At 39.9% G+C, this 27,099-nt stretch overlaps 1 protein-coding gene across 9 annotated transcripts; it reads left to right on the top strand.

Moving 5' to 3' along the window:
- The first annotated feature begins 126 nt into the window (after positions 1 to 126).
- LOC137128421 (von Willebrand factor A domain-containing protein 5A-like) lies at positions 127 to 26,670 on the top strand. Of its 9 annotated transcripts, none has more exons than XR_010914562.1 (20): positions 764 to 990; positions 1,278 to 1,327; positions 1,595 to 1,797; positions 1,882 to 2,104; positions 2,211 to 2,377; positions 2,451 to 2,565; positions 2,733 to 2,908; positions 2,991 to 3,079; positions 3,623 to 3,767; positions 5,452 to 5,531; positions 5,628 to 5,742; positions 5,837 to 5,995; positions 6,096 to 6,199; positions 6,722 to 6,933; positions 7,187 to 7,225; positions 7,483 to 7,554; positions 8,210 to 8,353; positions 8,702 to 8,850; positions 10,832 to 10,979; positions 12,304 to 12,427. XR_010914562.1 is itself a non-coding variant. In XM_067506413.1 (20 exons), exons 2-20 carry the CDS (start codon positions 14,360 to 14,362, stop codon positions 24,545 to 24,547), a joined length of 2,409 nt encoding a protein of 802 aa, XP_067362514.1. In that variant the 5' UTR covers positions 13,913 to 14,023; positions 14,352 to 14,359; the 3' UTR covers positions 24,548 to 26,670. The 9 variants fall into 9 exon arrangements, 8 of the variants coding, with proteins under 8 accessions (XP_067362507.1, XP_067362509.1, XP_067362511.1 ...); XM_067506413.1 differs by lacking the exons at positions 764 to 990; positions 1,278 to 1,327; positions 1,595 to 1,797; ... (15 more) ...; positions 10,832 to 10,979; positions 12,304 to 12,427 and adding exons at positions 13,913 to 14,023; positions 14,352 to 14,399; positions 15,623 to 15,825; ... (15 more) ...; positions 24,265 to 24,388; positions 24,468 to 26,670; XM_067506408.1 differs by lacking the exons at positions 764 to 990; positions 5,628 to 5,742; positions 5,837 to 5,995; ... (6 more) ...; positions 10,832 to 10,979; positions 12,304 to 12,427 and adding exons at positions 128 to 304; positions 17,800 to 17,914; positions 18,048 to 18,206; ... (5 more) ...; positions 20,739 to 20,887; positions 21,882 to 23,257.
- Positions 26,671 to 27,099: the final 429 nt, after the last annotated feature.

Consider the following 27,099-nt stretch of genomic DNA (forward strand, 5'->3'; position numbering starts at 1 on the left):
GTAAAACTGACGTGAATCTAAATTGTTCTTTATTGAAATGTAGTGCTAAACACTAAAATGATGGAAAAAAGAATAATTTACCGCACAAACTTAGTTTTGTTATTTCAATTGTTGCGTATTATACAGCATCTGACAGGAAACTGCACCCAAATGACAATGTCGAAATCTGGGGTTCTCTGCAGAAGGGACTGGCTCTTTGACGGCTGGATAAACGTTTTCTGTTTTATTAAGTGTGTTGACATTTTTACAAAAAGGAACTGCAGTTCAGTGTCCCGACATAGCGCCGAATACTCTGTTTTTATAGGTAAGATTACTGTGTGTTTCTTTGATCCAATAGCACGTACTTGTCACAACACAATAGTGCTGTGGCTTTGGTTTGAAGTTCTACATAGATTTAGCGATATATTGTAATACTATAAAATGTGACCAAAAAAAAAAAAAAAAAAGGCCACTAGCCTTCAACAGCTGGTTTTTAGTATTGATTATATACGGTAGTGGTTTAAAAAATACTTTGTTTTCACCATTGGTAGCAGATTTCTAGTCTCGCGTGTTGTTGCGCGTCTGAAGACTAGAGGCCGGCACGGAGGTAACGATTGTACGGCCGATCAGGACGACTGGTCCGACCTAGTTGGTCCTGGTCAGTGCCAGTCCGGCCTAGCCGGCGCTGACAGGCGGCAGATGCGATCGTTAAGTGAGTGCGGTCTAAAGAATCTAGTCTTTAGTCTTAAGTCCCAGTCGCTGCCAGTCGTTCTCACAACGATTAGTTTGAACATTGTTTAATATTTACGTCCGGTATCAGCGACCGATGGCGTCATACAGTTACGTAGCATTGTTAGAACTGCGAGACTTCCAGTTGACGCGGGCTTTGGAGGCTAGAACGTCCAGTCGTTCCCTACCAGTCGTTAAGTTTGTTCTCCTTCCGGACTGTCAGAAACTATACATCTCTAATGGTTGGTGGAAACTAACTGTTCAGTCCTTGCCAGTCATTAGGTGTGTCCCCTCCTTAAAGACTAGAATCTTTATAAAGTACTATAAGTAGTTAATGATCGTCTTTGCTGACTGTCAGATCATAATCGTCAATACAGTTTGCCTTTGCCTTGATATAATAATTAAATTTTAACTTTAGTTTCAGATGAAGGCGCATTTGTTTCTGTTTTTTTTTTTTTTTATCCTTTTTGCTATTTGAAAATAAGAGGATGCAACCTTTTGCACCTAAACACACTTCACCACCTATTGAACACTTTAACAGTAAAGTTTTAAATTGTTAATTTTTGCAGAGGTACAATGATGGACGGCTGTGGTCTGCTAACATCTGAGAAGAAGCCAGGTACAAAGCTGAGAGAAAACAAAACAGAAAAAATCTCTTTCCCCTTAAACACTTGGATTAATAGTAATTATTGTCAGATATGGTCTTGCATATTATTGTGTGCATTAGTTATATAGTAGACATGATGCACCATGGTTAATAAATGCTGGTTTAATGTTGGTAATCTTAAATCGCTGCACCTAATAATAAAAACTGTCTTTACAGAACACACATTTTCAGATTGTGCATTTTCGTGTTTATTGTGTTGTCTTTTTATTTCTTCTTCAGTTCCTCTGAAGACTATTGATGTGGAGCTAGAGGTGAGGGACCATGTAGCTACAGTGGTCTCCAATCTGAACTACGAGAACAAGGAGGACAAACCACTAGAGGCTGTTTTTGTCTTCCCTCTGCCTGGAGATGCTGCTGTCTGTCATTTCAGTGCTAAGATTGGACAGACAGAGATTGTAGCTGAGGTGAAGGAGAAGCAGCAGGTGAGCTGGACAGTAAAGACTTACTCACTGTAATGGGTCTGAAAAAGCAGTAAACATAGTGACTGTGACTCATCTGTACTCCAGGCTCGTGAGGAGTATGATGATGCGCTGAGCTCCGGTCAGCAGGCCTTCCTGTTGGAGGAGAGTGACCAGAGTCCAGATATATTTTCTCTGAGTGTGGGAAGTCTTCCTCCAGGAGAGAGCTCCTCCATCAGGCTGGAGTATGTCACTGAGCTGGCTGTGCAGGGTGATGACGGGCTGAGGTTTTGTCTGCCTGCTGTGCTCAACCCTCGCTACCAACCTCAAGGTAGAAAACAAGTCCAAACTTACAAAGAACTATGTTTGGGAGGGAGGTGAAATTGGGGCATATCAAGAATATGCAGTATTCATTTTATAATTAAACTTGTTTACAGGTAGTGAAGCTGCCAGTGTCCAGGTGACGTCTGTCCCAGCCTCTCTGGTGCCCTACAGTCTTTCTTTCTCTGCTCGAGTGTCCTCTTCTCATCCAGTCACTAAAGTAGAGTCCAGCTGTTCTCTGGGTCCTCTCCAGTATCTGAACACAGAGCAAACCCAGGCCATGGTAGGTAGACTGCTAATGTGTCTGCTGAGTTCCTCAAAACTTAATATTCATGAATGTGTTTTGTTTCCTGTAGGTGAGGTTGGCTGCAGGACACAAGTTTGACAGAGATGTTGAGCTGCTGATTTATTACAAAGATGCCCACCAACCCACTGCTGTGGTGGAGGCAGGACAGGCCTCTGTTAAGCCTGGTGAGTCCTAATTATTGAGGCTGTAACTTTACTATCAAGAGGTTTATTACTTTAATACTAATGTCATTACATACATGTAAGAGATAAGTAATTTTACTTGAGAAAACTCGATTGGTTAAATGTGTTGCCATACAAAGCAGATTTGTGATCTGTCCTGTGTGTTTCAGGCACTCTGATGGGTGATCCAGTGGTGATGGTGAGCCTGTACCCTGAGTTCCCCAAGGCTGTGATGTCTACAGTCGCCTCATGTGGAGAGTTTGTTTTCTTACTGGATCGATCTGGGAGTATGGACTGTTCTAGCAATAATAGCAAGCAGCAAGAGACTCGTATTGGGAATGCCAGGGTATTAAAAACTGTTCACTGTATATATACTTGATGTCCGTCTCCAACAGTAGTCTTCATTATTTCTAATATCTTCTTCCAAGGACACTCTGCTGCTCCTGCTGAAGAGCTTACCGATGGGCTGCTATTTCAACATCTACAGTTTTGGGTCCACTTATGAATCTATCTTCCCGTGAGTGACTCACTTCACCTCAGTTTTACCTCTTTTCCAGTGTGAGCTGGTGTTGGCTCCAGCATCAAGTCAAGTGAAGTCAAGTCAAGTGGCTTTTATTGTCATTTCTACTATACACAGTGGTACACAGTACACAGTGGAAACAAGAGTGCAACCTGGTGCAAACAGTGAGGACGAAAACAATACAGACAGACAGTGTAGACAGACAACACAAAATAACACAGGACAGGACACAAAACCTAAGACAGCGCCGACCAGTAAACCTATTGTATACTTCGATTTTACAGTACAGTACAGTCAACTGTGCTAAAGGTGCAAAAAGCAGCATGTAAACAGTATAGTGCAGTTACTGTGACCCTTATAGCTAAAGGATGGATGAAAATCTTTTTTATGAAGTGCATAACATAGGGAAACATTGTTTTTATACTTTTAAAAAGTGGTCTGTGAGTAAATATGAATGTACCAAATTTCGATGTAGAATTTGGCAGCACTGCACAATCATCCACCAACTGAGATCCTTCATTTGTGTGTTTCTGATGGCAGTAAGAGTGTGGAGTACAGTGAGACGACCATGGAGGAGGCCTTGAAGAAAGTTGAAAAGATGGATGCTGATCTGGGAGGGACTGAGATCCTTGAGCCCCTCAAACACATTTACAGCCAGTCCTGTATTCCAAATCAACCTCGACAAGTAACACAGTCACACACAGCATCACAAATACAAACATTTACACCTGATTCATTTTTATCTCTCTGTGCTTCAGTGTTGTTCAAAAAACATTAAACATGCAGTTAGGTACTGCTGCACTGTGTGAAATATTTCTACCTCAGAAAAAAAATTAATAAAAGAGCTCAAAAAGGTTGAGAACTGCCTTTACTTTTTACAGTCTCTGAAATAGATTTCCACAAGAAAGAATCTGTTGTGGATCCACCGGATCTCTGCTATGTTTGCACTAGTTTGCAAGCTTCTTGTGCTACACATACATGTAATGATACATTCTGGATTGTCTGGGATAGAGCCTGAGCCACATAAGAGATTCTTGGATATGATTGTTCACAGAAGCACATTAGTATAATCTAGAGTGTTCAATAGAGTTGTCTTGTAAAGTAGAGACTGAGGACATCCGCTGACACTGACATAGTCACTTGGATAACCAGGCATTGAACACTCCAGTGCTTCATTATCATTCACAGCTTTTAAGTATTTTCAGCCATGGAGATGGACAGCACAGAGAAATAAACATACAGTAAGTAAGGTTGTAAATTCACACACATAATGGTGACAAGATGTAGTTCCTTGTTGGCTATAGTTTCTGTATGACACAGCCCTTCTCCTTTTATACAATCTATCTAGCCAGTGGCCTAGCAAGAGGGATGGATTTCGGGTTTAACCTCTTTCTCTCACATCTCAGATAAAGCTCCTCTTCCTAGAATGTATGGATGTGTGTGTCCTATTTGTGTGAGAGAGAGACAGGGTGCAATTACGCACTGGAACTTAATCCTTAACATCTTTAATAATCTATAGCAGATTTAGGAGTTTTTCTGCAGTGAAATAATGTTTAGGATAACTCTAGAACTATTAAAGCTGTGCTACATATATATTTCCTCCAAAAGTAAAACACTGGTTGCTCTGTAGAATATTTGTTTTTAGTGTTTTAAATGATCGTGGTAGTGGTATTACTAGAGGCGCTGGGTTGGTCTCAGTGCTTGCAATAATACCCCTACCAAGTCAGAGCCATGTTTAATTTTACTTAGAACAATGTTTGAAAGTCCCTTGCATGGACCGATCCTGATCTGTGAGCACAGATACCTCACAGTGACTCCTAATGGCCATAATGGTTTCAGCATGAAGGGAAGTCAGAGACTAGACTGTTAATATAGCTACTTAGAACTAATTAATGAGATGAGTGAATCAGTTTTTCCTGGTTTAAATTGGTAGTATTATAAATAACACTAGCTTGAATCACGCCCAAAATGTATTCCTGTTGCCAATATGTCCCCTCCAACTTAATGTTAACAACAATTCCATAGGAGGGGATTTAGTCAGTGCATGAGAGTTTTGTTCATGGCTATGTACAGTACTGATTGAAAACCTTTAAATATATCAAGCAATTTCCGTTTTCCAGTAATGGATGTTTCAGCCATGTCAGTGCAGGACACACTAACATTATAGTCCAGCACTTAGTGGAATTAGAACAAATTTTATTAAAATCCACCTAAAACAATAGACTGCAGGTTGTAAAGCTGATAATTTATGAAATAAGGACATATTTATTCTTAAATTACAAAAAATTATGTTGACAATAAGCACTGATATTCTGTTTATCTGTCTATTAACAGCGTGATATTACTTCTGTGTAAACTCTCCTCCTTAGCTTTTTGTCTTCACCGATGGAGAAGTGGGAAACACCAAGGAAGTTTTAAACCTAGTGACGAAGAATTCAGGTTCCCACAGGTAAAATCACTAAAGCAACAAACACACAAACAATCCTTATAGTGTGTACAATGTTTTAGTGCTGTGTATGTTAAAATCAACATTACTGTGTTGTAGGTGTTTCTCTTTTGGGATTGGGGGAGGGGCCAGCTCTGCTCTCATCAATGGGTTGGCCAAGGAAGGAGGAGGTCATGCTCAGTTAATCACAGGAACTGACAGGATGCAAACCAAAGTAACAATGCAACAGCAAACCTATATTTTAACTGAGATCATGGTATCAAGAAATAAAAAGTGCTTTTTTTTTTTTACCTGTTTAAATACTCCAGGTGATGCAGTCGCTGCAATTTGCTCTGCAACCAGCTGTGGAAAACATCTCAGTCACATGGGATTTACCAAAGGGAGTGTCTGTCACTGTTCTCTCCCAACCAATAACAACCATTTTCCAGGGTAAGAGGTCCCTTGTTTACGCCCAGCTGACTGGACAGGTAGGAGCAACTGTATAGTATCTACATTTATACATTATGTAGTCATTGGTATGTGATTACAGTCATTTACATGGTTCCTACCACTGTGATGCTCTGTCAGAGTTCAGAGGCAGCTGAGGGCTCTGTGATGGTGAAGTACAGCCTGGCAGGTCATTTCACTCAGAACCACCTACGATTCAGTCTGAAACCAGCAGAGGATACTGGGTAAAACAGATTTTGGTCAGACAGAACCAACAACACTGGTTGTTGACCTTACAAATGTTGAGATGAATTATTAAGAAAATTAAGATGAGATGGCATCGAATTGAATTGAATAAAAAATGTTTCTCTAATTTCTACAATTATGATAACTTTTCAACACAGGGATAAGAGTACCCTGTTTCTTACTTTGGGTCGATTCATTTATTTTGTTTTGACACATTACTGGTAAAACATGTAGAAATAACAATGGGTAAAACTAATTTCTTTATACATAAAATGCTATCTGAAGTGTTAGACCCACACAATTAGCTGTATAACTCTGTATGTTTAGTTTTTGTCTATCATATGATTTATTTCACATTAACATCTCTCACTCTCACAATACCCAGTTCCAAAAACCTAATGACATACAATTAAATACAAAATGAGTATTGTTTTTTATTGTTTTGTTTTGGAATTAGATATAACTATATTTTATCCCGACACATGAAGCTTTACCTGTGTGTATCTCCTCTACTGCTACAGATTAACAATCCACAGGTTGGGTGCTCAGACCCTGATTCGCTCCCTGGAGATGGAAGAGAGAGAGCATCAAGATGGAGGAGTGAAGGAGAAGGTGGTGGAGCTCAGTGTCCAATCAGGAGTGAGCAGTTCTTTCACTGCCTTCATTGCTGTGATGAAAAGTGATGGCAAAGTGATTCAGGGACCTTTAGTTCACAGAGCAATTCCAGTAGCCAGTGAGTGCCACATCACAATAATCATTAAGAATTATAAATCTAAAAATCATTTTTTTGCATTTAATGTATAGATAATTTTTTGTGTTAACAGTGTGTTTGTAAGTGCTCTTGTTCACAAGCCTGTATGTGTGTTTGTACTATGTAAAAAGTAGCTTTTACAGTATTTGAAAGACTTTTCAATATTGGAAAAATGTATTTTAACTGTTTGTAAAAAGCTCAGATGTATTTACCTCATACGCTCTGTTTTTTTAAGTGCTGATGCAAGCCTGTAGTTCTACATTGTCTTATCAAAGTAAGTATCACAACCCGAGAACAAATAAGTGAAATGCTAAATGGGATGTGAGCACTGCTGCCATTGTGTTGTATGGCAGAGCAGCAGAAGCTTGAACATATCTGTGGCTCCTCTGCTGTCACAACAGAATGTAAAACTAAGTCTGTTAGCAGCAAAACCTTTGACTCTGGGTGAGTCCAGAACTTCAGCATGTAGATTCTTTTTATTTCTGATGTAATGTCTTCATTTCATATTCTTTTTTTCGTTGTTTTTCCCAGAAGCCCTGCATGAGATGACTGGTATGGAACTAGCACTTTATCGTGACAGTCTTTTACAATGCAGCTTGTATGGTATGTAACAACTATCTTGTGTATGGAGACATCACTATATCAGAACAAGGTTGCTTATTTAAGACACCACAACACAAATGATGATTTGGACTGTTTTGTAGTATTTAGAAAGTTTGTGATGCCTGTGCTTCTTTATAGTTTTATTTCTCACTGTTATTGTTAGTTTATGTTTAGGTGAACAACATTAGCAACTAAGGCTGAAGTGCTTGTGGGCCAGTGCCATGAACATAATTTTCACTTCAATATAGAAAGAAGAGTCTTAGATCCCAGGTCAGAGGTCATAGTTCTCCTACTATGCATGTCGATGACATTAGACAGGTCACCCTTTGTAGAGGTGTCCACACTGATGTGGATCCCAGCTGTCTCACCACTCAGGTTAATTTTGAGCAGTCTATGAAAATCTGACTCCTATGTTTCGAACTTATGACTATGTGAATAAAAAATTCTGGATGGAGTTTGTGTAAGCACATATTATAGGTGTTTTTACATGTGTATACTGCTGAGTAAAAATAACACTAAGCATGTGATGATTATTTCAAATGAATAATATAGAAAAACACTCAATGTGGTTCATTTGTGTATTTTTGTAATACAGTAGTTACTGGTTGACACAGAGGTGCAGTAACAGGCTGTGGTTTCTCTAATCCTTTACCAGATTGTATCATCCAATCGAAGTCTGACACAAGCACAAGCTTCTTCTCCCGTATTAAGAAGAAGCTAAGTGCTGTCTTCCGGAAACCAAGTGAGAAGCCTCTATAGATGGATGGTGCAGATTACAGTCAAACTTCAACGCTACATGGTACTGCATTTTGCTGGTTGTAGAAATCTGACAGTTTCTCTTGCAATAAGCTCTGTCGCTAAACATCCAAGGTGCCTGCAAATCACATTTATATAGGTTTTTACTTCATCGTGTGATGTATATATTATCCATCACCTGACAAACATTTGTACAGCATATACTGTGCATAGCAATAATACAAACAAGCAGTACAGACAATTTACTGCGTGAATATAAAACCACTTATTGCAGAATGTATCTACAGAATCATGTGTTGATACAGTGTGGAGTGTAAAGGGGGAAGATATATAACATGGAATGATGTATAGTGATCATTTTATCTTTGCACTTTGCATTTTTCTTGTTCAGATACCCACTTGCCCAAGCAGTCACCCAGAGACCCTTTACTGAAGCTGGTTGGTCTCCAGAAGGCGTCTGGCTGCTGGTTGCTTGATCCAGCTCTGGCTGCTGCACTAGAAAAGACCAGTGAGGAGGTGGAGAAGACAAAGCCTGCCTCAGTGAGTCAATATTGAATATAATATTACTAAATAATAGCGGGACTGTATAATATTTACATATTAAAGTATTGTTTGCAGGATCTATATAATATGAAATAACATAACATAATGGTGTTGTGGTGAAACACAGTGAGCCGCATGAAAATCCAAGCCAGTTCCTGTCCTTTCATAACCCTAACCCTAAACAAACCCTGACAGTAGGTCTGTCGTGTTATAGCCTGTTGTGTCTATGTTTATTCAGTTAGCATCTTTTTTAACTGTAAAAGGTAACAACCAGTAATTTTTTGCTAGTCACCACATTCCACAACCCTCAGAGCTCAGAGGAGAGGGTCGAGCCATATGCTTGCACTTGTTACTGGTCAGATTGAGTCACAGTGCAGTAGAAATGCAGATGACCCCAGAAAGTAGGTGGTAAACTCAGCAAAGACGACCTGTGATCGCTGCTATATTTTTTATTTATTTATTTATTTTTTACCGAGAATAATATTTGTTTTGGTTTTTATTACGTTTTTATTGGAAACCTCTTTAGCATATGATTGTATGGACAGTGGCATGAAGTGCACAGAGCACACTGGAGACAAAATCCTCACACATACACACACACTGTGACTGCCTGCTCCTTTCCCCTCATCCATAGGCAGGCAAAGTCCATAATCTGTCACTGTGCAACAAAGCATTAATTCTACACGTCTATGACCACAAATTTTATTTGGAGATTGCCCTGTTTGTTGCATTCACAGCTGCTGCATCTGTCTCCTGTGACCTTCTTTTTCTTATCCTTCTTTTCCTTTGTGCTATTACCTTTCAGGAGTCGCAACAGCAAATCATGTGTCTCCATCTGACCCTGTCCTCTGCATCTTCTTCTCTCACACCAACTAACTTCATGTCCTCTCTCCCTCCATAAATCTCCTCTTTGGTCTTCCTCTAGACCTCCTGCCTGGCAGCTCCAACCTCAGCATCCTTCTACCGATATATTCACCTCTCATCTGTAAAGTCCAAACCACCTTAATCTGGCCTCTCTGACTTTTTAGAAAACAAGAAGGGGCTCAGAGCCGATCCTTGATGCAGACCCACCTCCACCTTGAACTCCTCTGTCACACCTACAGGACACCTCACCATGGTCTTACAGCTCTCATACACGTCCTGCACCACTCTAACATACTTCTCTGCCACTACAGATACATACAATACCACAGCTCCTCTTTCGGCACCCTGTCATACAGAGACAAAATGCAACTCCCTATGACCTTCTCTGTACTTCTCGATCAGCATCCTCAAAGCAAATACTGCATCTGTTGTACTCTTTCTAGGACTGAAACTTAATTGCTGCTCACAAATGCTCACCTCTGCCCTTAGCCTAGCTTCCACTACTCTTTCCCACAACTTCATTGTGTGGCTCATCAGCTTTATTTCTCTGTAGTTGCCACAGCTCTGTACATCTCCCTTGTTCTTAAAAATGGGCACCAGTACACTTTTCCTACATTCCTCTGGCATCCTCTCACTCTCCAAGATCTTGTTAAACAAACTAGTCAGAAACTCTACTGCCACCTCTCCTATAAACTTCCATTTCTCTACAAGTATGTCATCAGGACCAACTGCCTTTCCACTCTTCATCTCTTTAATGTCCTCCTCACTTCACTCTGACTAATCTTTGCTACTTCCTACTCCACACCAGTCACCTCTTCAACTCTTCGTTCCCTTTCATTTTCCTCATTAATCAACTCTTCAAAGTCCTTCTTCCATCTTCCCATCACATTCCTGGCACCTGTCAATAGATTTCCACCATTATCTTTAATCAACCTAACCTGCTGCACATCCTTCCCATCTCTATCTCTTTGTCTCTCCAACCTGTACAAATCCACCTCTCCCTCTTTAGTGTCCAACCTAGCATACAAGTCCTCATATGCTCTTTGTTTGGCCTTTGCCACCTCAACCTTCACCTTACGCTACATCTCCCTGTACTCCTGTCTACTCTCCTCAGTCTGTAGCTCAGTTGGTAAAGGCAGTCGTCCTCCTCTGTCACCTCAGTCGTCCATGGACCACAGGGTCAGTGGTTCGATCCCTGCTCCCGGCTACATGTCGAACTGTCCTTGGGCAAGACACTGTCCAAGTCGCTCCCGATGGGTCAGGTGAGCACCTGGCACGGTAGTCACCGCCATCAGTGTGTGAGTGTGTGTGTGAATGGGTGAATGGGAATCAACATTGTAAAGCGCTTTGGACAAAAGCGCTATATAAACGGCCATTTACCTCTTTCTCTGTATACACTTCTGAACTTCCTTGTTCCACCACCAAGTCTCTTTGTCCATTTTCGTCTTTCCCGATGCCACACCAGGTACCCTCCTACCTGTCTCCCTGATCACAATAGCTGTAGTTTTCTGGACACATCACATCCGGACACAACACCTCCAAACCATCCAGAGTCTGTCTCAGTTCTTTCCTGAAAACTACACAACTCCCCCACTTTGTCCTCTGCTCTGCCTTTGTCCTCATTTTCATTTTCACAGCGCCTTGCTGTATTGTCTGTCAGACATTTGCAGACTTTGCAGTCACTGATCTCTTTCAGATTACAGCGTCGGCATAAGATGTAGTCCACGTGAGTGCTTCTGCTTCCGCTCTTATATGTCACTCTATGTTCCTGCCTCTTCGGGAAGAAAGTGTTCACTACAGCCATTTCCATCCTCTTTGCAAAGTTTACCACCATCTGTCCTTCTGCGTTCCTGTCCTGAGGACCAAATCTGTCCCTCACATTCTCATCACCTCTGTTTACTTCACCTACATGTCCATTGAAATCTGCACCAATCACTACTCTCTCACCTCTGGGGATGCTCTGAATCACTTCATCTAACTCACTCCAGAATTTCTCCTTCTCTTCTATCTGACATCCTACCTGTGGGGCAGGTAGGATGTCAGCCTTCACATCCTACCTTCAATTTCCAGCTTCAGACTCATCAACCTGTCTGATACGGTTTTTACCTCTAGAACGTTCCTCACGAACTCCTCTTTCAGGATACTTCCTACTCCATTTTCTTTTACATTTTTTACAGTTTTTACATTTACTAAACCTTTTGGTGTAGACTCTATCTACAGTTTTATACATAAACCTCCTGGTCTGCACATTGGAGAATTTAAAAATCATTTAAAATTTAAACATTTAAAATTCTGATTACTTAGTGTTTTGCATGAAAACAACAGAAATGATAAAGAATGAAACAAAATACAAACAATACAACAAACCAAACCAAAGCAATGATAAATAAATGATAAATATGGTGTACTGTACTGGTTTTTAAACCCCAACTCTATTATACACGACCCACCACAATGCTAAGCCATTTTCGTTTGTGTTCACACGTTGTTACAACGTACATTTTTTCAGAATAATGGTGCAGCATTATGCAGTGAGATACTGAACTTTATTTTTTCTGGTGACTGTAATGTGATCTGGTAAACTAGGTCAGTCAGGAAGTCTGGGGCACCATCCTGGCTCTGATTTGGCTTCATGGTTTTAAGATGGACACTAAGGAGGAGTGGGAGATTCTGGCTACAAAGGCAGTGTCATGGCTTCATGCTCAGAATGGTAATAACCACAATAACAAGCAATGATTGTGGGCTGCTGATAAACTCAGACTCTTCTGATGACTCTTCTTTTTTTTCCTTCTTTTTCAGCACCAGATGTAACCGAGTGTGTGGAAGCTGGAAATGCACTACTGGGCTGCAATTTGCAGAAAGACGCCCTGGGGTTCTGAAATGTTCTGAAATTGGATTTTTCACGGCTGGTACTACCAAAGAAAGGATCTTGATAAAATGACAGAATTTGAACTAATAATAAACAACTACAGTTTGATAAAGGGTCAGATTGTGATGTATTATTATTCATAATAATAATAATTTAAATTAATCAATTTTTAATTAGGCTTCAAGCCAGGTGCTCACCTTCCAATCATGGTGGACCCCTGCACCTGGGCTGGCATTCAATACTGTGTTTTGTAGGCTGTCTTGAATGGACTAGTGTATTTGCCTTTAAAGAAAAGTGTATTAAAATTTGAAACTTATACATTTAGGTTTTTATTTGCAAACCTTATTTTCTCAATGCTTTCTTCATTTTTGTTACAAGGCCATGAATCTCTTTACCAACATAGGGGTTAATGACAAATTTATGTACTATGTGTTTCTAATGATGCATTTCAAAAGTAGATTATCCAGGGAAACTGAAAAGGAAAGGCTAGACATAGTGGAACCAGTGCATCCTGGTGCACCAGTGCATCTGTTGCATGTTTATCAAGCCAGGATGAGAAAATCAGCTTAGTGAACCCAGGTGTAGAAAGTGTGGGTTCATTGAATGTTCATGGCATTTTTAAACAGTCCAAAGGATCGATTACAGGATTACGGATTAAAAAATAAAATAAGTCACGGACACAAACATTTTGTTGGACCTCTTTGAATATAGTTCACATTTGCTGTGTCATCGTTTTTGATGAGCTTATGCAATGTTTGTCAGGGCGCCACCTATGCAGGTGGATTCAAATAGAATTTCATAGGCTTAAATGTGGGGCCCACATGAGTTATACATGTGTCCCATGTGTCCCCCATCTAGGCTACAACTCAGGGGCCCATATGTGCACTGGGCTCCAGGATCTCACCTGAAACCTCACATTTGAAGACCTGGGACCAACAAGGAACACTTGGACAAATGTGCTAAAAACCATATTTCAGCCAATTTTAACCCTTATGGGACCCACAGACCATTGCTGCTGAATAATGGAATTAATTTCACATTTAGACAACATGCATTGAATATTGTATGTCTGAGTTAGTCAAGAAATGTGGTGAGAGACAAGGATAAGTTACTGCAAAGTATCTAAAACAACACTTTAAATCTCAGTGTGTTGCTTTATTATAATCTTACGAAGCAGAAAATGATGTGCAGTTCTAATCAAACTTGTCACTGTTGTGTGCTGTAGTTTTCCACTGACGCAGTTGCAGTATTGAAACTCTGCCATAGCTCCACCCTCCTGGCGCTGCTAGTCATATAAATCAAGCGTACTCCTAAAGCGTGATTGAGTTGCCGCTGTTGTGAACTGCATCTCTCTACAGGTATATAACCGCTTCTGTGTTTACTGCAGGAGCAAACCACCAGACGGACCTGGACACATCAGTCTTTTTTCCAAGGCAGGTAACGCACTTTCAGCCAAATACGCACTACGCACATTTCAGCTCATCAGCTCATAGAGGTTGTTGTTTTCACTCCAGTTATAAGAGGAAAAAAAACAGCTGGGTTGAGAACTTACTGAATCAAACAGATGCGTTATGAAGCAACAAAAACTGACAGTGCTTACTGAAAATAAGAAGATATGTGTTTTCTGAACCAATATACTTTAGACTGAAACATAAATATAAAACAGAGATCTATAGGGAAACAGGGCTAAAATAACCCTCACCCTTCTGAATTTATACTGGCCTTAAAGATGCATTTTCCTGTTAAGTTTCTGTCTGTCACATAGGTACAAAGATGAACTGCTGTGGTCTGGTGACTGCCCACAAGGAACCAGGTACTGTGAAGAATTTCCGACATTTTTTTCCTTAATTCCAAACTAATACAAAACGTTATTGCTTTCAGTGATTAGCTCCCTGTGAAATTAATAATATCAAACAAATAATTATGTATAAATAGATTTCATCATAAATGTTTCGGGTCAGGTTTTTGATTTCCTTCCTGCATGTGAATCATTACTGGTAGTGAATTAAGCTGTGAGTGTCTCAGTACAGTGGAACAGGGCAAGGACCAAAAATACAGGGCAGGGATATAGATTCACTGAGATGACATTTTACTGTGCCAGAGTCATAATGTTTTCAGGTTGTCCAACCTGTTCTTGTGAGCATCTCAGTAATGCCTTGGAGGAACGTATTGAAATTCAACCCAAATTTAAATTTTTACACAAGGATAAACTGATTAGATTTTGGAGATCAAATATCTGGGTCACTGTGACCTTACATCTGTCCCTTCTTTCTCTCTGTTCTTGTGAACTTGACATTGGAGCAGTGCCTTGAGGGAATTTCTTAAAATTTGGCCCAAATGTCCACTTTGAATTAACTTTTGCAGTCAAAGATGTGACTGGCACAAACCTTTACTTGGACTCATGGATGAACTTGTGTTCATGAGAATTTGAGTCTGAACTGACATAAAAGTAAACTGCAACTTAACAGGTTTGTGGAGACATACATCAGTGACACAATATGTGTTTGAAAGTTTAAAAAGTGAACAAGGGCAGCAGGCAGACAAAGTAATTGATACAGGAATTTGTAACAAGCAGTTTAGCAGGAATATGAATCCAGAAAAGGGAGAGAACAAAAAGGAAGAAGCAATTATGATCTGGCAAATGTATAGGTGTATTAAACAGGTCAGTTCTGTTAATGGAAATGGTTGTGAATAACTACAACACAGAGGAAAGAGTGGGGACATCTGGTGAATTTTAAAGTAAATCAGGAGCTCCAGGGAGTGAGACATTAGCAGACAGTGACGGTGCAAAAAACTGGTCAAAATAAATTGAACCAGGGAAGGAATCGTGACAGTACAATTATGGATCTGCATGGTTGACACACAGAGAGGCTGCAAGTAAACATTTCTAATCAAAATAAATACATACGGTTTTCTAGAGCAGCAGGGTCAGAACATTCTTAAAAACAGTTTTAGAAGCAGCACCATCATTGTATCATAAAATGTGTTGTCAAACATACATTATTTGTTTGATTTGTTGTCTTCCTTGTTTCTCAGTTCCTCTGAAGAGCATTGATGTGGAGCTAGAGGTGAGGGACCATGTATCTACAGTGGTCTCCACTCTGAACTACGAGAACAAGGAGGACAAACCACTAGAGGCTGTTTTTGTCTTCCCTCTGCCTGGAGATGCTGCTGTCTGTCATTTCAGTGCTAAGATTGGACAGACAGAGATTGTAGCTGAGGTGAAGGAGAAGCAGCAGGTGAGCTGGACAGTAAAGACTTACTCACTGTAATGGGTCTGAAAAAGCAGTAAACATAGTGACTGTGACTCATCTGTACTCCAGGCTCGTGAGGAGTATGATGATGCGCTGAGCTCCGGTCAGCAGGCCTTCCTGTTGGAGGAGAGTGACCAGAGTCCAGATATATTTTCTCTGAGTGTGGGAAGTCTTCCTCCAGGAGAGAGCTCCTCCATCAGGCTGGAGTATGTCACTGAGCTGGCTGTGCAGGGTGATGACGGGCTGAGGTTTTGTCTGCCTGCTGTGCTCAACCCTCGCTACCAACCTCAAGGTAGAAAACGAGTCCAAACTTACAAAGAACTATGTTTGGGAGGGAGGTGAAATTGGGGCATATCAAGAATATGCAGTATTCATTTTATAATTAAACTTGTTTACAGGTAGTGAAGCTGCCAGTGTCCAGGTGACGTCTGTCCCAGCCTCTCTGGTGCCCTACAGTCTTTCTTTCTCTGCTCGAGTGTCCTCTTCTCATCCAGTCACTAAAGTAGAGTCCAGCTGTTCTCTGGGTCCTCTCCAGTATCTGAACACAGAGCAAACCCAGGCCATGGTAGGTAGACTGCTAATGTGTCTGCTGAGTTCCTCAAAACTTAATATTCATGAATGTGTTTTGTTTCCTGTAGGTGAGGTTGGCTGCAGGACACAAGTTTGACAGAGATGTTGAGCTGCTGATTTATTACAAAGATGCCCACCAACCCACTGCTGTGGTGGAGGCAGGACAGGCCTCTGTTAAGCCTGGTGAGTCCTAATTATTGAGGCTGTAACTTTACTATCAAGAGGTTTATTACTTTAATACTAATGTCATTACATACATGTAAGAGATAAGTAATTTTACTTGAGAAAACTCGATTGGTTAAATGTGTTGCCATACAAAGCAGATTTGTGATCTGTCCTGTGTGTTTCAGGCACTCTGATGGGTGATCCAGTGGTGATGGTGAGCCTGTACCCTGAGTTCCCCAAGGCTGTGATGTCTACAGTCGCCTCATGTGGAGAGTTTGTTCTCTTACTGGATCGATCTGGGAGTATGGGCTGTTCTAGCAATAATAGCAAGCAGGAAGAGACTCGTATTGGGAATGCCAGGGTATTAAAAACTGTTCACTGTATATATACTTGATGTAACTCTGACACCGTGGTCTTCATTATTTCTAATGTCTTCTTCCAAGGACACTTTGCTGCTCCTGCTGAAGAGCTTACCGATGGGCTGCTATTTCAACATCTACAGTTTTGGGTCCACTTATGAATCCATCTTCCCGTGAGTGACTCACTTCACCTCAGTTCTGCCTCTTTTCCAGTGTGAGCTGTGTTTGTATCCTGCATCACTGTGACCCTGGTTAATGGTTATAGCTAAATGATAGATGAGCTTTTTTGTTTATGAGTGCATTAATGTCATGAAACGTATTTTACATGTATATGTATACTTTACTTTTTAAAAAAGTTTGTGTGTTTCTGATGGCAGTAAGAGTGTGGAGTACAGTGAGACGACCATGGAGGAGGCCTTGCAGACAGTTGAAACGATGGATGCTAATCTGGGAGGGACTGAGATCTTAAGGCCCCTCAAACACATTTATAGCCAGTCCTGCATTCCCAATCAACCTCGACAAGTAATACACTTACACACACAATAATACACATATAATACAATAATAATAATACAGACATTAATACTTATCTGTGGTCCACTGTTGTAAACTGTAACAGTGCCTATAGACACATACTGCAACTACTTCTGAGTGTGACATTACTTATGTGTAAAAATCTCATTCTTAGCTATTTGTCTTTACCGATGGAGAAGTGGGAAACACCAAAGAAGTCTTAGATCTGGTGAAGAAAAATTCATTTTCTCACAGGTGAAACCACAAACATGACAAAACGATAATGTTCAGTTTACAATACGTCCCATGTTCTAGTGCTGTGTATGTTAAAATCAACATTACTGTGTTGCAGGTGTTTCTCTTTTGGGATTGGGGAAGGGGCCAGCTCTGCTCTCATCAATGGGTTGGCCAAGGAAGGAAGAGGTCACGCTCAGTTCATCACAGGAACTGACCGGATGCAAACCAAAGTAAGAAAGACAAAAACACAAAAAGATTTGATGTGAAACAACCCAATGAAACAGTTTTTAGACAGAGATCACAGTTGAAATAGGTAGAAACTCAAAGTGTCTGTCAATTCTTTGTAAACTTGTGATACTCCAGGTGATGCAGTCAATGCGATTTGCTCTTCAACCAGCTGTGGAAAACATCTCAGTCACATGGGATTTACCAAAAGGAGTGTCTGTCACTGTTCTCTCTCCACCAATCACAACCATTTTCCAGGGTCAGAGGTCACTGGTTTATGCCCAGCTGACTGGACAGGTAGGAGTAACTGTATAATATCTACATTTATACATTATGTATTCATTGGTATGTAAATACAGTCATTTACCACTGTGATGCTCTGTCAGAGTTCAGAGGCAGCTGAGGGCTCTGTGAGGGTGAAGTACAGCCTGGCAGGTTATCTAACTCAGAACCAGCTACGCTTCAGTCTGAAACCAGCAGAGGATACTGGGTAACACATGTTTTTAGTAAAAAAATAAAATTAAGCACTGGATGTTGACCTTAAAAACCTCGACATTATGGTCAACTGTTTTGGTATGTTTTTAATTCTTTCTTTTTAACATTAGGTATAAATATATTTTACTCAGACACATGAAGCTTCATCTGAGTTTACTCCTCTCTGCATTACAGATTAACAATCCACAGGTTGGGTGCTCAGACCCTAATTCGCTCCCTGGAGATGGAAGAGAGAGAGCATCAAGATGGAGGAGTAAAGGAGAAGGTGGTGGAGCTCAGTGTCCAATCAGGAGTGAGCAGTTCTTTCACTGCCTTCATTGCTGTGATGAAAAGTGATGGCAAAGTGATTCAGGGACCTTTATTGCACAGAGCAATTCCAGTAGCCAGTAAGTGCCATATCAGAAAAAGTCATTAGACAACTTATAAATTAAATAATTGTTTGCATTTAATGTATAGACAAGAGCTAGTATTTACATATTCTGTGTTTACAGCGTTTTTGCAAATGCTCTTGTTAACAAGCCTGTGTGTGTTTGTAAAAAGTTGCTTTTACAGTATTTGAAATACTTTTCAATATTGGAAAATCATGAATATATTTTACTACTTGTAAGTTATTGTACTAAGCTTAGAGACCAGTACTTTACTTTTTTGTTAATTTTAGTCTTTACTTTGTTTTGTCACTTCTCTTTTCCAGCTGGAAGTCCTTTAAGTAAGTATCACAACTCCTTTCTTTGGCTGAGAACAAATAAGAAATGGGATCTAAATGGGATCTGAGCACTGCTGCCATTGTGTTGTATGGCAGAGCAGCAGCAGCTTGAACATATCTGTGTCTTCTCTGCTGTCACAACAGAATGTAAAACTAAGTCTGTTAGCAGCAAATGGTTTTCTCCGGCCAGAAACCCTACATGTTTGTCAAACATGAATTTTTGAATATTTTAAGTACATCTTTCACATACTAATACTGATTTATTTTTTTACTTGTCTTTCCAGTGCACACTGTTGATTCGATAAGGGAAGGCGTAGCAATCCTTGAAGCTAATAGATCTTTAGTTCATGAAAAAAGTAGTTAAGTATCATTTACCTTATATTATGATGAAATTCTTGGTGAGAATCATGACAAACTAATTGTGTATGGAGCAGAGAAAGTTTGATTATTTAAGACACCACAACACTAATGATTTTGGCTTTTTTGAAGTATTTAGAAAAATCATGACGCTTGTGCTAGTTTGTTTTGTTTCTGCATTTAACACAATTCATCCACTTTTTACTTTTAAAAATTGCTTAGCAGAAGATGAATATAGTAGTATTGTTCCTTTTTTATCAAATAAGTCACAGTAGGTAAAAATGAATTCAGTCTTTTCTGATACTACTGTAGTACTACTGATAATATTGTATTACCCCAATATTCTGTATTACCCCAAGGATTTGTTAGTTCTTAGTTCTACTGTACTACTATGCATGTCAGTGACATCAGACAGGTCACACTTTGTAAAGGTGTCTCACTCACGATGGAAGGATGCTGTGTTATGGCATTACTACTGGTTTGGAAACCTTACTGTCAGATCTGAGGCTTTTGGGCAGTCTGTTATCCTGCAGGCCAATGGGAACCTATCTAAAACATAGGAGATATTTTGGGTTTAAAATCATGTGATGAAAAAATCTGGAAGGACTTTATGTAAGCACGTTCTCAAGGGTGTTTTTACCTGTTTATACAGCTGAGAGAAATATACCTATGGGGTGTTTATTCTGAAGGAATATTTTACAAAAACACACAATGTGGCTCTTATGTGTATTTTTGTTAGAGTTGTTGGTTAACACAAAGGCAGTATGCAGTAACAGACTGTGGTCTTTCTACTCCCTCTACAGACCACCTTTGTATTTTAGAGTCTGACATAAGCTTCTTCTCCCGTATTAAGAAGAAGCTAAGGGCCGTCCTCTGGAAACCGAGTGATAGGTCTCTGCAGACGGATGGTGCCGATTACAGTCAAACTTCAAAGCTACATGGTACTGCATTTTGCTGGTTCTAGAAATCTGAAACAACATCCAATGTTTCTGCAAATTCTATTAATATAGGTTTTTAATTTATCATAACATGTCCATCGCCTGACAAATAGAAATACAGACAGTTGTACAAGATATACTGTGCATAACAATTATACAAGCACGCCATCCAGAACATTTACTGTGTGACTATAAAACCACTTATTACAGTATGTATCTGCAGTATGTGTTGATATAGTGTGGAGTAGAAAGCAGAAAAAAAACATAACATAACATGGAATGATGTATATTGATCATTTTAATTTTGCAGTTTTTTTTATTTTTTTACTTCTTCAGATACCCAATTGCACAAGCAGCCACCCAGAGACAATTTACTGAAGCTGGTTGGTCTCCAGAAAGCGTCTGGCTGCTGGTTGCTTGATCCAGCTCTGGCTGCTGCACTAGGAAGGACCAGTGAGGAGGTGGAGAAGACAAAGCCTGCCTCAGTGAGTCAATACTGAATATAATATTACTAAATAATAGCGGAATTGTATAAACTTTATGTATTAACAGATTGTTTGCAGGATCTATATAATATGAAATAACATAACACATCTTAAACTATTGATATACTGGTTCTGCTGGCATAAATGTACCATGACATTCATGTGGACCCAAAAGTAACACAAAGAGAGGGATGTATGATGTAGGGGAATCTTTAATAATCAAACAGAACAAAGAGTGAAGAATAACAATGGGGACTAGACTAACAGACAGCAATACAGAAACACAACTCACTACATGAACCAAGAAACTAAGTTAACTTATTACATGGAACATCAAAGTACAAATAACTTCAACAAAGAGGGTTAACGTGGATGCGGACCTTAAGAGACATCTAGTGATTACGAAGGAAACAAAACCAAAACTTAGATGTGCACTGATCAAGTGGAAATAAAGTGACAATTAGCATCAAGAGTACAGAGCAGAAATAGAAAGCTTGCTCTAACAAAGCAGGTCGGGAAGCAAAACTCAGAGGACTGGAAGAGACTGCTGTGTTTTTGTGTTTACGGAAACGTGGCTTAGCAACAGCGTTCCAGACGGCGCCATTCAGCTCGATCAGCTGACATGCTATACTGGTCATGCTATACTGCTCGTTTCTGTTTACATTCCCCCGAACAACAACATCAGCAGCAGGAACGACACACTTAATGAACTGCACCAGTACATCAGTGAGCAGCAGACAGCCCACCCTGATGCTTTTCTCATCATAGCTGGGGACTTCAACCATGCAGACTTAAAGAGTGTGTTTCCAAAAATACACCAACACATTAACTTTCCAACTCGAGGAAATAACATCTTAGACCATGTTTACAGCACACAGAGAGGAGCTTACAAAGCCCTTACAAAGCACTCACACATCTAGATAAAAAGAACTCATACGTCAGAATGCTGTTCATAGACTTCAGCTCAGCATTCAACACTATCATCCCTCAACAGCTCATTCACAAACTGGTCCGGCTGGGGCTCAACACTTCGCTGTGCAACCGGCTGTTGGACTTTCTAACTGGAAGACCTCAGGCAGTACGGGTCGGCAGTAACACATCCAGCACTATCACACTGAACACTGGGGCGCCCCAAGGATGTGTGCTGAGCCCCCTTCTCTTCACCCTGCTGACCCATGACTGCACACCATCAAACAACTCCAACCTCTTCATTAAGTTTGCGGATGACATGTCTGTGGTGGGTCTCATTAGCAACAACGATGAGACAAACTACAGGAGCGAGGTGAGATGCCTGGCCGGGTGGTGCAGTGACAACAATCTCTCTCTGAATGTGGAGAAGATGAAAGAGATGGTTGTTGACTTCAGGAGAGCGCTCATCCAGCACATACCTCTAACCATCAACGGTGCTAATGTGGAGAGGGTGAGCAGCACCAAGTTTCTGGGGGTGCACATCACAGAGGACCTCTCCTGGACCGACAACACTGCAGCACTAGCCAAAAAATCACAGCAGCGTCTCTACTTCCTCCGCAAACTGAGAAGAGCCAGAGCCCCGTCCCCCATCATGTACACCTTCTACAGAGGCACCATCGAGAGCATTCTAACGAGCTGCATCACTGTGTGGTATGGGGCCTGCAACGCCTCCTGCCGGAAGACTCTACAACGCATAGTGAGAGCAGCTGAGAAGATGATTGGTGTCTCTCTCCCCTCCCTCCAGGACATTTATGGAACCCGTCTCACCCGCAATGCAGAGGGCTTTGCGGGTCACCCGTCACACAGCTTCTTCAGCCTGCTGCCATCTGGGAGGAGAATGCGGAGCCTACAGGCCAGGACCAGCAGGTTGAAGGACAGCTTCATCCATCAGGCTGTCAGGAAGCTGAACTCGCTCCCGAACTTGCCCCCCCTTCCCTCTTCGGCCTTAGTACTGTACTGTACAGGCACAGAACTATAACCCCCTGCTACCTCACATGTAAACTTAATTTAAAGAACTGCTCTTGAGCCCTCTGCACTCTGCCAGTCTTTGCCAGTCTGAATAAGCCATTTTTGCACTAATTCTCTTACCTGCACTGATTTACACTTTACTGGTTTGCACTCCATCTGCCATGTGCCTTGCGCTGCTTTTACTTTATTGTACTTTGTATTGTATTTTTATTAGTGTACTCTCCAATGCTCTTATTGTGTAGTTGAATTGTATAGTGTATTTTATATTTTTATATTTATGTGATATAGATCTTAGGCTCCACTGTTAGAACTACCTGTAAGCACCATGGATCCGAAAGAAATGCAATTTCAGTTCCCTAAATGTATGTACTGTACATGTGGAAGAACTGACAATAAAGCTTGACTTGACTTGAAAACAAAAGAATCCAGCTGATATTTAACTAACTATGAAGTAAGCGTGACAGAGCTACAAATAAGAATGACAAAACAGTAACCAAACCTCAGACCAGGAACTCAATAACATTAGTCCACAGCAACAAGATTCAGGGTTTCAAAAAAAAAAACATGAAATGGGCAAACTCGAAAACAGTGTGTGGCATGGGTGACACAAACAATGATGCAACAGGGAACCAAGAACGGGGTTTTAAAAGGCAGGTGAACATGTGAAACCTATTGTGACTGTTGATGAGTGATGAAGGTGTAGAAATAAACTGGGGACAGGAAGTGGAGAAAAGGAGGTACAAAATAAAAGTCCAGGGCAGGAAGTGAGTATGAGGGTCAGATCATGGCAAACTCATATCTGTTTGGCAGCAGGAGGCAGCTTTCTTCTATACAGTGTGAATGCACGTATAGCAACACAAACCCACATGAAGAGGAGAGTGAAGACGACACAGAACATAGTAATTTAGAACAGGAGGAGGTCTATACCACTGTAAGCCAAGCAAAAGATCTCATTTACTCCCTTCTGCCAATCAAATGAACTGGTATTAGAAACCTCCATTGTTAGGAAAACTTACAGAGGTTTTGCTCAAAAGCTACAGCTGCTGACAGGCTTCCTACAGCTACTGGCAACTTTTAATGTGGAATGTTTGTTATGTGCTACTCAGAGCAAGAGTTCATGTGAATTATTCCACCTACCTATTTTTAATGAAACAACTTTGACTATTACACATGTTTTCATTGCTTCTATCACTACTATTGCACAATATACACTTTGTGCAATGAGAGTTGGATGCTCTTAAATAACTTACAATTGAAATATGTAACTCTTTCTCCTCACTTGGAGAAAATGAGGTGTTAATCTGACGTGTCCATATCAGACTAACACCGCTTACACCAAAACAAAAATAATAGGGGCCACTAAAGTAAGCTGTACATTTTGTGAAATTGTTCTTTTTTATATTTTTCTTTTCTCCTTGTTCTGCGATCTGCTAAACAAGGTCAGCCAGGAAGTCTGGGCCACCACCCTGGCTCTGATTTGGCTTCATGGTTTTAAGATGGATGCTAAAGAGGAGTGGGAGATTCTGGCTGCAAAGGCAGTGTCATGGCTTCATGCTCAGAACGGTAATATCCACAATAAGAAGCAGTGACTGTGTGTTGATAAATTTAAACTCTTCTGATGAATCTTCTTTTTTTTTTTCAGAACCTTATATGACAGAGTGCTTAGAAGCTGGAAATACACTGCTGGGCTGCAAGTTGCAGAAAGACTTCCTGGGGTTCTGAAATGTTGAAGAAGGTTTTATTTAATGAATGGATACTTGGGCACAGATTGGCAGAGATGGACGAAATATCCCAAAACTACAAATACAAAAAGAAAAAAAATATCTAGTAAAATTAGTACAACATACACAAAAACCTAACTGTTCTTATGTGAACAAGAAAGTTAGATAACTGCTCTCAGCATGAACAATGAACTTAAAACTTGTAGAACTTGTTCTACTAACAAGAGCGAGGTAACATGATAAGTATTAACAAAGCAGAAACCACTTACTCCAAATACATTTGTCTAAAGTAATGCAGCAGGAGGAGGCAGTTTTAGGCAGAATGTAAAAGACATATTAGGCCTGAAGTACAACAGTATTGCCATGGATGTATGTGGGTTCCGGAACGAAGTCATAAAGAACAGGCATGAAATGTTTGCAAAGGCCGGGTGCAAACAAGGAGCCTGAGAAGTAGTGAGGTAGAGTGAGCAAGGTAGGATCAGCAAATGTTATAACTGGGGTGGCCAGACTGGAATACTAACTCAGAGTAGAGTGGTTTTAAACCTTTTCACATAAAATTAACTTTATGTTAATGATAATTATTTGTTTATAAATAGAGTGTTTATTTAAGTCTAAAAAAATGCCAACTATGTAACTTTTGTTTATACTGTTTTTAACTTCATATAGTCATAAACAAATAACAGTTGGGGAGAGATTACAGTATATACAATCTTTGCATGGATAATCTGCCGGTTTGGACAAAGTTGTGTGTGTGCGTGTGTGTGTGTGTACATCAAGAGCAGAGAAGGCCAAGACACAAAACATAAACAAAATACAACAATTGGTCACGACAAAAAGTTTCAAAACTAGAGTTTTGTTTTTGTCAGATCGACACCTTTACTAGTGCCAGCATTTTACTTGCCTTTGCATGTAAGAATTGGAGTATGGGGATGTGAAAAACTATTTGTGCACTGGTGTGTTGGCGCCCAAAATGTACACAGGGAAAAAAATTTCCACTGGGTGCAAACATATGCCCTTATTTTGAAATGTCAAAAAGAGAATTCTTTTAACACAATTTTCAATGCACTAAAGTTTTTCTTTTCCATCCAAAATTACAGTTAACTTTTAATTAATTTATGAAGGTGGAAGCAAATTTTCGACCTGAAGAAGAAATGCACAACTGAATAAATGTTTAAATCAATCAGTTAATGAACTAAATATGAATGAATGAATGAGTCCATCAATAAACAATCAGCCAATCCATAAATGTAAAAATAAACACATATGGTCAAAAAATATGATGAAAAATATAGAAATAAATAATCAAATATGTTTATTCATTATTTCGTTTTTTTATTTTAATTAATTACATTAATGCATTAATTCAATTATTTATTTATTGATGTATTTCCCTGTGAAGCTTATGAGCCCTGATACAGGTGCCAGAGAGGTTCTAAACTGGGAACATACTACAAATAAACCAGAGAGTGAGATTATGGTTTTGGATTTTATTTTGCAGCTTCTCTCTCCATCCCTTGCTCTGTGTCTAACTGAGGATGATAGAGCAGAGATGCCATGGATGAAAATATGACATGTAGTGGCTGTAGTGAAACTTGTGAACTGGATTTGACGGCTACGGGAGACAAATAGCTTTTCCATAGACAACAACTGTCGTATTTGCCAAAACAGAATATTTCAAAAGAGTTTTTAAATAAGGCCATACAAGGAGGTACTGATGCTATGCCTGCTTGTGTGGATTGGGTTAGTGATGCGATTCTAGAAAAAGTGCTATTTTGTAAAAATGTAAAGTAACACAACTTGCCAACATAATATTGATATTTTCTCCTACATGTTTTGGAGTAAAAGTCAAAGTAGTCAAAGTTAAACCTAACTAAGCATTTGCAAAAAGAAAATGTAATGTGAATCCTTCAATGCTGAAAGGATTTTCCAAGCAAAGCTGAAAAAAGCTGTTTCTGCCAAAATAGCTGAAACAAAATGTTGGCTCCTTATTTACTGGTTAGGCAAACCAGTAAGCCTTAAGCTTCAAAGGCAGTTGTGTGACGTAATTGATGATGTCATCATTGTTAGCACTTAGCATGTGATAAGAAAACCAAAATTAATAAAAGATATTACAACAATTGGCAGTTGCACAGTGTGTTTCTTTGCCATTGTAATCACTTACAGTAAAGCTGTGCTATGCTGCTCACTGTAAAACACACTTAATGACCAAAATGACTAGTGGCCCTCACCTAAATAGCACGGCACTGTTTGGGTTCAATTTCCTTCACAATCTGAAAAAGTTTTTATTTTTATTAGCTAAACTGCAAGGAAGCACAGATATTAAGAAAATGTAAAAGTTTCATACTGTTCATCTCGACAAATTATTTGTTGAAACCTTTTTGCTCCTGGTCTGTTTTCTTAGTCTGACTAAAAAGAAGAAGATTGAAAGTCTGATTTTAACCTAAGAAATTGAATTCCTATTGAAAGTATTTAAAGTATTATTTGAAGGTCTGAAAGTCTGAAAAGGGATTGGAAGTTGAAATATTTGAAAACAAAGTCCAAGAAAATTGATTA

The sequence above is a fragment of the Channa argus genome, chromosome 6, assembly GCF_033026475.1.
Source record: "Channa argus isolate prfri chromosome 6, Channa argus male v1.0, whole genome shotgun sequence".
NCBI lineage: Eukaryota > Metazoa > Chordata > Actinopteri > Anabantiformes > Channidae > Channa > Channa argus.

Coding starts and splice junctions, on each gene's coding strand:
- LOC137128421 (XM_067506407.1), top strand. CDS start 806: ATGGCGTCATACAGTTACGTAGCATTGTTAGAACTGCGAGACTTCCAG. Junction 17,915..18,047: donor CTGACCGGATGCAAACCAAA/GTAAGAAAGACA, acceptor GTGATACTCCAG/GTGATGCAGTCAATGCGATT. Junction 19,467..20,267: donor TTTAGTTCATGAAAAAAGTA/GTTAAGTATCAT, acceptor CTCCCTCTACAG/ACCACCTTTGTATTTTAGAG.